Genomic DNA, 12,126 nt, shown 5'->3' on the forward strand with positions numbered 1-12,126 from the left:
CCCACATCCCCCTCTAACTGTGTCTATTCCCTCCTGTCGCCAGTGTCCTGAGTCCACCCCCCAGGACCCCACCCTCTAAGACAGTCTCTTCCCCCCCCCCCCCCCCACCTTCCTCAGATACTCCTCCCCCCGCCCTCCCCGGACACTTCCCCCGGGGTGAAAGGTCAGGAATAAGCCCGCCTCTGATTGGCTGGGAAGGCCCATAGCAAGTTGGGTCATTAATTGTGACAGGACGAGACTTGTGCCTCCATCTGGGAGATGCCCCATCTCTGAGAGCTACCAAACAATCAAATGGCCGGCAGCTCTCCAGTCCCAGCAATGCCACTAGGACAGGTGGCCACTGTTGGGACTACATGCAGCCCACGTGAAGAAATGCCATGGGCCTGGACTTCAAGGCAGGCCCTGGCAATTGGGGTGGGGGCCAGGGGCATCAAAGCAAAGGGGAAAGATGGAGGTGGGATAGGACTTTGTTGGGGGCTTTGGGGGGCCTTCGCTGGACAAACGGTATCTGAACAGCAGACACTGCCCTTAGCCAACAACAAGGCCATGGGGTTTTACATGGCAGCCTGGACACTTGGCCCTTGCATCTGCTGTGGATAAAATCCCAGCAGCAGTGGGAGGAAACCCTTCAGTAGCCGCCAATTGGCCATGGGCAGCCGCCTGACACCCTCCCCATCATGGGTGAAATTCCGGCGGGTGATGTGTAGGTGACAGACAGAGCATACAATTTTCTACCCGCCCTACACCTGCCAACCAGAGTCCAGGGGTGGGGGACAAATACAATTCTCTAGCCATGGAGTAGTTGAGGCAAGTAACACAGATGCATTTAAGAGGAAGCTAGATAAACACCTGAAGGAAAATGGATAATAGAAGGGTATGTTGATGGAGATAGATGAAGAAGGGTTGCAGGAGCTTAGCATGGAATGTAAACACCATCATAGAATAGTTGGGCCAAATGGGCTGTTTCTGTGCTGTAATTTCTATTTAATTCTATGTAAAGATGTTATAGAAATGCAATTTGATGTTGTTGCAATGTCCTAATCCTGTGGATTTATTCTGAGGCTGTATTTTCATGTCAAACATCTCCTTCTAGCTCTTTACAGTAGAATTAAGGGGGAAATTCAGCAATTTCATGAATGAAAATTCAACTTGTACGCTGAGGAACGCCAGAAACAACGAAGTCATTTGCACTGCGAAATACACAACCCAGTGTTCCTGTAGAGTGTCCAACAATACCTACACACAGCTCGAAAATCAACCAGGTACCAGATCGTCACACGGCGAGACATTCAACTTCAGCTGGATTGCTTGGGTTCAGGGAAATCCTTCAATTGGTGAAAGTACTGATAATCCTCACAAACCAGAGACCATTCAGATTTAATATGCAGCAACTCTAGATACAGAAAGGGCCTCACTATTTTCCAGTATCAAAGCTTTGTATTTGATCTGTTGATATCATTGTTTAATAATTCGATTTCCAGCCAATGAAATCTTCAAATCCTCAGATAATCCCGTTCTCCAGTGTAAGTGAAGTCCTGATTTTAATCCATCTCATCCAGCACAACTGGGGTGCTTAACCCATTAAAATGGTAGTGGAGTGGGCAGTTTGCATCACATCCAGAACATTTTCCTGCCCCTTCTAATAGGATTTCACTAGGATCCCAACAGCACAGGGGCTGCCCGTCCCAGACAGGCAGGCAACTAATTAAAATGAGATGGTCGAAGCTCAGTGATGTCATTGGCACCTCGCCACCATTTTAATTCCTGGGATTGGGAGGCCCAAGCAACCTTGAATCCTCCAGCACAACATGGTGGCAGTCAGCATGGAGGCCAGAGAGGACCAGGTTTCTGTCGTCCATGGGAGCAGGAATTCCCCTCCTGACCCAGCAAGGACACCTTGGGGCCTCATTCCCCCACCCACAGGATTTCCCTCTCAACTTCTAGGCCCATGATTGATCTGGACCCCTCCACTCCCTCCCCCTCATTCACCTTGTGGGGGATTGTTCCCTTCTCTCCATTGATTTCCAGTTCTTGCGTCATCCCCACCGGTTTTGAGCAGAGAAGCGTGAATGAGGTCTGGGTGTTAAATTGGCCTGGGCCTGAGACGTTCGTCTCTCAAAGGGTTTTCCCCCATCTCACAAATTATTTATCCTGAGTTAAAATCAGCCCTTAGAATTCTGCAATGTGGGATGACTTTAACACGTGTTCCTTGCCTGTTTCTTGTAGACCCAGTCACCATAGAGGCATCTGTTGAATTTAGATCCTTGAATTTCACCACCCGTTTCACAGTCCATAACTGTTACAAGATTGCAACGGCTCGATTTAATAATGCTCCGTAAGTTTGGCATCTCATTTACATAAAATAGAACCTTTGGTTTAGTTTAGGAGGAGAAATGGCTGTCTAGAAAATTAAAATGGGAAAGATTTTGTTGCAGGGTGTTGGTTACAGTTCAGTAGTTCTGAAGAAGTCTTTGTAGTCAAACGTAGGTTAACTGTAAATCTTTATTCACTCTTAGGCTGGAATTTTCCAGCCCCTGACACCAACAGGATCTTCCGGTCCTGCCAATGTGATTGGAGATTTCATTGGCTCACTGGCCCCTCCAAGGGGGTGCTGGAAAATTCCAACCTTAGAACTATTTACAAATATACAGTAAAGGGTACAAGATTGGAGCTGTCTCCATACTTGCTAGTACACACAGCTCTCTCCAACATGAGACTGACCCTGGATGCAGTTCATGTGCTCTTTTACATTACTGCGTGAGCAGTACTGTATAGGTGCCAGATCCTTATACTATTCCTCCCCCAGTCTTTATCCAACGCACTTTAAGTGATTACAGTTTATCTTATGTCTTACATTGTTATTACTGTCATACATTTACATTGTCATTACTGCATTATCACTACCACATCTCCCCCCACTGTGAAAGTCCTTCAATTCAAAGATTCAGGCGATCTGGAGGCCTTATAACCCTTCCATGTCTCGTTCAAACTATTGTTGGAGGAGTGGTAGGCTCAGTCACTGTGGGTTCTTCCTGTAGGTTTGGAGCATGTTCTGGCATCTTCTATGTCTTCATCCTTTTCTCCTATTCTTTCGTGTTGATTTATATTTGGTCATTTCAGCTATTGCTCCAGTTGGTGGTCGCTGCCCTAATTCGGTTCTTGCAGGGCGACGAACATTGTATTCATCTCTTTGTCGTTTCTTCTGTCATCGTGTGGGCCATAGTAATGTTCTTTGTTGCAGGGGATGAGCCCTGTGACTAGACTGAGGTTTAGTGGTGCGCTTATCTCTCTCTGCATTGCGCTGTCGGCACTGGACGGCTGATACCAGGTTCCAGCATCTTTTGTGGCTTTTTATGCTGACTGGGAGTTGCAGTGTTGACCTGCTGTACTGTCATCGGAGCCGGAGGTTGAGGCTCTTTGGACTGCTGGTTGATCTCTTTTACTTCTCCACTGGAGGCGTCGTTGTTACCTCCTGGGCGGATGGCTGGTCTGACCATTGAACGTTTTCCGGCAGCTGTAATGAGAATGGACAAACCAAAGAGAGAAGACGGTTCCGAGCTGAAGTCCCATTCAGGATACTCTCTTTTGTTTGACAGCTCGGGAACTTGCAGTTCCGCATGATTAACCACAGTGGTTATCTTAACATCTTCTTCCATTTTGAGGAGATCCAGGGCTATACAGGCATCTCTGCTTGAGAGAGTGAGAAAGGTTGGTTACAGATGACATACATCAGCTCAAAGATTTGTTTGCCGCCATACCTTAGTGGTTCCGATGCCCATGGCAGGAAGTCGGACTTGTCTGGGCCCATGGAATGGTGTGCCTGTTGTTCAAAGCCATGGGTCTTTTATTAATTGGTTCTTTGTCTGACAGGACTGTTACGCTGGCTCCTGTGTCTAATTAAAAATTTGTTAAATGGCCTTGACCGAAATGTCCGTATTCCAAAATGAGAAATCAAGGGCCAGGATGTTTGGACCTCACCATGGCAGGACTTGCTGAGGGGATTCGACCGGTCAGCCAAAAATGTCCATTGACTTTTGTCGGGACTGGAAGATCCTGACAGCGGGCTAGGCCGGAAAATCCCAGCCAAGATCTTTGACCGCACCCAAGAAACATGGCTGTGTACCTTCTAGGCTTGCAGTCTCGACCACCTGGATAATCTTTGAGACTCCTGTGCGTTTCAGAGTTTTTGTTCTTGCACAGTTTCCATATTGTCCAATCCTGTTGCACCGAAAGCATTGAGCTGAAATTGCAGAACATTGATCTCGCCTGTGGGGGTGCTTTGCTTCACAGCGTTGGCATGGTCGCTCTGCAGGCCGTTTCACTTATTGCTTTCCCTGGCCTGGAGTGTCCCTGTGTCTTTGTTGCTTAACCAGCTGAACTCTGGGTTGGCCTCTGTACTACAGTTTATTTTCCACCTTAAAATGGTTCTGTGTTGCTCATAGAGTTCTGACTGCCTAATGATCTGGATTGCCTTTCCCAGCGTTAGAGCTTCCTTTGCTTGCGTGAGATCAGACTGTGCGTTGTCCGCTATTTCTACCAGTACTCTGTCTCTGAGGAGTTCAGATTTTAAGTCTCCATATTCACCACCTTCTGCCATCCTGTATGGGTCATTGATGAATGAATGGACAGGTTTTCCTGGCTGCTGGCCACACTTGTTAAATTTAGCTCTTTTGAGTATTTTATTGCTTCTTAGAATAAAATAAATGTTAAATGATTTTATTACTTCTTCAAATTTAGCAGCTGATTCATTGATTCCCTGTCTTGCAATAATGTCATTCACAATCAGGCCTACCAAGTAACGCAGCGAACAAATAATTGTTTGGCCGTGTAGAAGTTGAGTGTTGCTGAAAAAAGAGACTTTTTTTTGTCAAAGCTTTTCCTCTTGCACTCATCAGGACAATTCACAAGAAAATACCAATGTGAGGGGAAACAGCATATTTATACTGTATGAGAAGAGAGCGCTGATTGGTTGGCAGGTGGACTCTGATTGGTAGAGGCGTTGCCATGGAGAATGCACAGTTGATTGTGACTGACAGTTAACTGCCAAACATTGTTTGAAATGTAAACCAGCCACCTTGACTCTGATTGGTCAAGACATTGCCCTGCGGAATGAACCAGTGAAGGGGTCACTTATTTTGTTTAGCTGAAACAGGCACAATGTGTGTATATGGTCTTTCTATCTGCAAAGAACAGGGCCCTGTGTATTAATATATGTAGCTTCCAGTACACGCAAATGCGCCAGACTGCGAGCCCAACTGACAATCTTAAATTGGTTGTCAAGCTACATATGGAAACTACATATATTAATACACAGGGCCCTGCTCTTTGCAGACAGAAAGAACATGAACACACAATACGCCTGGTTCAGCTAAACAAAATAAGTGACAGCCATTCGCTGGTTCATTCCCCAGGGCAATGCCTTGACTGATCAGAGTCAAGCTGCTTGGTTTAAATCTCAAACAATGCTTGACAGTTAACTGTCAGTCAAAATCAACTATGCATTCTCCATGGCAACGCCTCTACCAATCTACCATTGGTGTTGAGATTGTCTATTCTTTCTGATACCTCCTAGTCTCTGGATGTGGGACACTGCCTGGCCTCTTCTGCAATTCCAAGAGCAAATAGTAGCTGGTTGATGGACTGGTTGGGCCAATTTGACTGTTTCTAAGTTGTAAACTATCTATTTCCGTATAAAACTGCGATTTTCAGCTATTAACAAAGGACCATTTTCTCCCTTCTTGAACCAGATGTTCTGAATGTATCAAGTCTGGGTGTCACTGGTGTGCGGTAGAACATCGATGTACTCACGCCTCATCTTGCAATGGAAGTGCTGGACGGGTAACCAGGCATTACTGAATTTGATGTCATTGTTTTAAAAAAAGAAAACAGACATAAAAATCAATAAGATCTCTCTTTATTTCAGCTCTGCCCTCAGATTGATGAAGCAAAATTAAGCCCATCTCCAGCCAAGGATCTTAACATTTTCCTGAAACATCCACAAGTGCTAAAAGTAAGTCTCAAAATAACTCTAACATGGGGCTGTATATAAGAAAAGCAGGCTGTTCCCCCTTGTGCCCTGGCAAATATTTATCCCTCATCTAACGTCACTCAAACAGACTATCTGATCATCACCGTATTTCTGTTTCTGGGTGTTTGCTGCATGTAGATTGGCTGCTGTGCTTCATACATTACGACAGTGACTAAAGTTCAAAAAGTACTTTGTTGTCTGTGAAGTGCTTTGGGATGTTCTCAGGTTGTGAAAGGCGCTACAGAAATTCAGGTTCTTTCTTTCTGAGGGAGATCAAGGGCATCCAGCAATGAAATGAATTTGACAAAAAATTGAACTCCCTGGTCTGTGTTAGTTTTAATTCATGGTTTGAAACACTAGACTCTAAATGGAAGTTACCCATTCATTAAAAGTTAACATTTTTGGTTAGGGTCAGATATCTGGCTTACTCTCACCATTCTTTTTCGAAGGGGAAAAGTACTTTGACAGGCTAACATTTGGATTACAAAGTTGTTAAGAGATAATGTCACAGGAACAATTTCTATAATGCGATTAAAGAAAGGCCATCAATTGTGAACTGAGTGCATTTAAACAATTATTGCAGGTTGCAAACTCCACCAGCTAGAAGGACAAGGGTAACTGCTGCATGGGAACACCATCACCTCCAGGTTCCCCTCCAATTCATAACCCATTCTAACATGGACATTAGTCACCTTTCCTTCAATCAGAATCTTGGAACTCCGTACCCATTGTGGCAAATGCCTCACCACACAGACTGCAGCTGTTCAAGAAGGTCCCCCACTGTCTTCTCTGGACAACTAGAGGTGAACAAGAAATGTAGGTCTTGGATGTGACGCCCAAATCCCATAAACAAATACAAGGAATTGTCAAATTGCCCAAACCCAGTTGTCGTATATTTGTGACACTCAATCACCCCCAATGTGATCATCCTCTTGCGTTCATATCTAAAAGTTGTAAAGATTATCAGTTGTTATTCTCCTTATCTAACTGACAGGCATGAACTTCAAAACAAATATCTGCTCCTCACAGATATTACAAATTTTAACCAACACATTTCCTGTTTCAGTAGATGGTTCCTCTTAGCTTTGTGCTCAAGAAGGAATTCTGCTTCACGGGTTTGTAATAATGTCATCTGTGGGATGACTGTTTTCTAATTTTTGCTGAGGAGGAAGGTTGCCAAATTCTGTGAAAAGAATTCCAAGGGGCCTTGCCTGAGCGCTGTTCTTGATCTAGACTCTGAGGCTGTGATTTTCCCTGCCCGCCGGTGTCGGGCGTGTTCTATAGCACAAGCGGATAATACGATGAGAAGGACAAAAATCCGTTACACAACATCATAAAACCAGTTCGCGATCATCCGCTCCGCCTGCCGATGATGGGCCGCGTTCCCCTCCATCGGACATCAGGAACCTCATTGTAATACATCAGCATCTCATTATCAGACCTGCCGCTGGACTCCTCCCCTCCCCCACTGGATTGTCCGCCTACATCGGCGGGAAAACATGCCGACATGTTTCACAACAGTTTACATAAGACATGCACTTTGTGGGCTGCACTTCACTCGGGACTTTGAGGTTTGTTTGCCTACCTTGCTTCGCTCAGCACTCGCAGTCATCAGCGCCAGGCTTCACAGACAGCACTACATCACTTTTAGGTGGCTCATGGGTAGGTCTCTACCTACCAGATCAGCCATATGTGGCAGGGCAAGGTCTTGCTTGGGGAAGGGGGAGAAGTGGCCTCAGGCAAGGGAAGGTGCTGCAGGGCAAGGGCTGTACTGGGGAAGGAGGGTATCCTAGGGTGTGTGTGGGGGGCACATGTTGATCTGTTCAAGTGGCCTCAAGATGGTGAGGGCTGAGGAGGCAGCCTCCAGAGGAGATGAGGCCAGATGGAGTTGTGAGGGTGTGTGTGAGAGAGAATGAGTGGTGATTGTCCATTAAGCTGGCAGTGAGTGAGATGCCAGTGAACGTGTGATGGGCTTGAGTGTGTGAGTTTAGAGTGATGAGATGGTTGCCTTACCCTGACAGCACGGATGAGATCATTCGTCCTCTATCTGTGTTGGATGACCAACCTCTTCTGTGCAGCATTGGCACTGATTACCACTCCCATCGCCTACCAAGCCTGAGTGGTAATGTAGCTGCCCCTCCTGCGGCCAGAGCGGGGGTAGAGGACATCACAGCGGCCTCCACGGCGTTCTAAAGGTGATCGAGGGCTGCAGTCTTCTTGCCTTTCGGGGCCATGTCTTCTTTGCTGCAGTCCTGGGCTGGAAGCACTGAGCGCGGCTGTACTTTAAAGGTGGTGTGTGGCGTGATGAAGCAGCGAGGTGAGGGTGTGGCAGGCGAATCAGAGCCCACTCACCATCGAAATGGCGTGTATCCCTGGAATGCATCATTAATGTCGTGGGTTTGGGATGATACGACGCAAAAATCTGCCATTACGGCCTTTAGTGCAAATCTGGGACGATTCTGCCCTTAGTCATAGACTCTTGATAACACAGAGGGAAGCCACTCAGCCCATCAAGTACATGTCAGCTCTCCATAGAGCAATCCAGTCAGTCCAATTCCCCCAATCTAGTGTATTGGACAATTCCCAGTCTCACCTATATTGCTGGAGGAAATTATTTGATTCACTGGTGAACTTGTTCAATATCTTGGCCTAATATGAAATGTGCTTGGCTGATATTGTCAGCTTCTGAAGTGATGAGAGGTGCAGTGGAATTCTACATACCATCCAGCTAGTGTGATCTCTGCAGTGCTCTGAGGTAATATAAAATATATCCAACATCTCTCACCCAGCAGGCTCATGATAACAAATATCCCAGAGGTAGGCCCAGAATCAACAAAGCAACAGGTCTGACTGCCAATTTCTGGCTGCCCAGGACACCCTGGAAGCTGGTTCTGTCAATGGGCCAAAAGTGTGAGCAGATTGACCAATGTTACACTCATTTTACACCCAAAATCTGGGCACAACACTGACCAATTTCTACCTCAGAGACAGATTTTCAACTCACTGTCCCAGTGTATATCTGGCATCTTACATCAACTGCCCATTATAGAAACAGCCTTGATTTTTATTTCCATTTCTTTGAATTGATTTGTGTTGCTGCCATTCACTGATAAAATCCATGCCCGCATGCCATCTCTGCCCCACCCCATCTACAATCTACCCCCTGCACCCCCAGCTCCATGCCCGATCAGCAGCCCCCTCCCAGCAATCCAAAGGCCACCCTTCAACACAAAAATGGTTTTGCTGCAATTTCTAGATCAATGGCCCCTATCACAGTTGTTGATTAATATCCATGGCTGCGAGTACTGCTGATGGCCAACTTTAAACTGAAGGTAGTTTTTGGGACTGCCCTGAGAATGAGGCCTTTCTCATCTTAAGTGACTGAAAGTTTATCATTGGTTAAGTTCGGGATGGTTGTGAAAACCCAAAGGGTTCAATAATGTCCTTTAAGGAAGGAAACCTGCCACCCTTACCCAGTCTGGCCTATATGTGACTCCAAACTTACGCCAGTGTAGTTACCTCTGAAAGTGGCTTAGCAAGTTACTTAAAAGGGTCAAAGAGCTACAAAAAATATGGACAGCAGGTGTTCCAAGAAGAAAGCTCAGCGACTGAAGATAGGCAATGAGCGCCAACCTTGCCATTCACATCCCAAAAATTAATTTCAAAATATTCAGCCTGGCCAAGTAGCTAATTGCTGACAGCATGATTTGATAAATTTAGGTTTGTCATTGTAATTGGAGCTCTGAGTTTCGTGAGAGGATTGGGAGACTTTCCGAATGAGAATTGACCTTCGATTGCAGTCAATTTTCAAGTAGGTATGGGCATTTTAAGTGTCCAATTCGTATTGGCAGTGTAGATTAATAAACTGCAGGGGTAATTTCCTGACTTCCAATGCCACCCATCATCCCAGTAACCCAATAGGAAGTAGCCGGGGTGTATTTGAACTAAGAGCTCTGGTCGGGGGCTGGAGCTCCCTACGTGCGGTACGAATTGCAATGTTGCACTTGTTTATGGAATCTCAAAGATGTTTGACAAAGGTTGTGCTGTGGAGTCTATATTTTTTGTGCCACATTTGTGCAGCAAGTGATGTGGATGTTTGTGGTTGTGTCAGATGTATCTTTGTTGTATCGAGTATTTAAAGCAAAAATTACCTTTTTATTTGAAGTATCATTTCCCTGTTAATTCATGTGTAATTTGCATTGCTTCTAATTTGTGTAAATAAACTAATGGTTACAAAAAGTGGAATCTCATTGGTAATTTCTTAATTTGGGGGTCATTCAGTTATTTTGGTTTACGGTTCCCCATGGGGATTGTAACACTCACATTTTCCCACATTATATTCCAACTGCCAAATTTTTGCCCACTTACCTAACCTATCATATCCTTTTGCAACTCTTTTTGTTCTCCTCACAACTTACTTTCCTACATATCTTTGTATTGTCAGCAAATATGGCTATAATATGCTCTTCCCCTTCATCCAAGTCATTAATTGTAAATAGTTGAGATCCCAGCACTGATTGGGCAGTCCAGTAGGTACAGTTTGCCAACCTGAATATGACACATTTATCCTGATGCTCTGGGTAGAATTTAAAGTTGGCGACAAGCATCTTGCCCACCATCTGGAGAGCAGGCAGGAGCCTTGCATCGCCTCCATTGTAAACTAAATGCCCATCAGGTGCTTAACTGCCATGAAGCAGGCCTTCCCTGGGGTTTAAGACCCTGGGGCTGAAACCCTGCTCACTGAGAGCTGCCAGCCAATCAGACTGGCAACTCTCCACTGCCAGTCAGGGCAACTGGGAGCAGTGGCAGCTGCCGGTAATGCATCCATCAGAGGCCTCGGATCAATGAGGGACCCAGGCCACAGGTGAGTGAGGTGAGGGACAGGGTCACTGGCTAGGAATGGGTACTTGGGGATCAGAAGAAAGGGCGAGGGGGCTCACTGAGAGCCACCCCTTTCCTGATCTCTGGTCCCTTGATCAGGTACTGAGTGCCCATGAATGAAGGAACCCCCTTCAATCCTGCGCTCCCTGCCCCCTACCCCCTGAAAAGCCAGCAAGCAAACTCCAAAAGGTTTTGTTTTTTGGTCTTCCCGTGTGGTGATTCCCACCTGCTGGAGGTTGAATTGCAGCGGAGGCGGGTGAGGCCCCTTAAGTGGGATTAATTGCCACATTTGTGCAGGGAGTGATACGGGTGCTTGTGGCTGCAGAAGATGGGCATAAATTGCCCACTTAAGGGGCTCAATTAACATCCAGGCAGGAGGCTGCCCATTAGCCTTACCCAGCTACATTTAACCTGGTTGGGGGATGCGGTGGGGAAGACTGTGGAATATCCACCCTGAACATCTGAACTTTACCACCAGATTAAATGTCCTCCTGCCTCCAAACCCACTGCAGGGAGTTGTGGGGGCATTAAATCCCGCCCTCTGTTTCCTGTTAGTTAGCCAGTCCTCTATCCATGTGAATAGCCTACCCCAACACCATGAGCTCTTATCATGTGCAGTAATGTTTTATGTGATGTCTAATCAAATGCTTTTTGGAAATCCAAATACATTACTTCTACTGATTCCCCTTTCTCCACCCTGTTTGTTACATCCTCAAAGAACTCTAATCAATTTGTCAAACAGGATTTCCTTTCACAAAACAATGTTGCCTGATTGTATTATGATTTTCTAAATGCCCTGTTACTATTTCCTTAGTAATGGAATAAAGAATTGCATCCCAAATGATAAATCTTCGAAGGAGCTTCATATTGCAATGTTTTACAGGACGCTAATATTGACCTGAATTGTATGTTTGATGGGGAATCAAAAGCAGCCTCTTGGATCAACAATTCTGTCATCCAGTGTGTCAGGCCTCAGGTCAGTATCATGTGTTATATTGGTTAATTAATTAAAGATTTTTTCTGAAGATGAGTATGCACTTTCTTAGCAGCCCCTTGGTCTTCCACTGTTACACCGTGTCCAGTAAAATATAAACATGATTCATGTTTGAACTTTGAACTTCCATTGATTAATTTGTGTTGAAGGGTGAAAGGTTAGACAGTGTGGGTAACCCATTTTGAGTTTGTTTTTCACTGTGTAGTTGCTTCCATCAGAATGG

General features: G+C 45.6%; 1 protein-coding gene across 1 annotated transcript in view; it reads left to right on the top strand.

Moving 5' to 3' along the window:
- Positions 1 to 12,126, top strand: part of plxnc1 (plexin C1) — a 139,555-nt gene that overhangs the window by 42,206 nt on the left and 85,223 nt on the right. The window contains exons 6-10 of the mRNA XM_078553689.1: positions 1,094 to 1,262; positions 2,227 to 2,335; positions 5,748 to 5,838; positions 5,924 to 6,010; positions 11,793 to 11,885. Of these exons, the coding sequence (XP_078409815.1) occupies positions 1,094 to 1,262; positions 2,227 to 2,335; positions 5,748 to 5,838; positions 5,924 to 6,010; positions 11,793 to 11,885 (549 nt within the window). The remainder of the gene's footprint in view (positions 1 to 1,093; positions 1,263 to 2,226; positions 2,336 to 5,747; positions 5,839 to 5,923; positions 6,011 to 11,792; positions 11,886 to 12,126) is intronic.

This window comes from Cetorhinus maximus, chromosome 12 (assembly GCF_964194155.1).
Source record: "Cetorhinus maximus chromosome 12, sCetMax3.hap1.1, whole genome shotgun sequence".
Classification (NCBI taxonomy): Eukaryota; Metazoa; Chordata; class Chondrichthyes; order Lamniformes; family Cetorhinidae; genus Cetorhinus; species Cetorhinus maximus.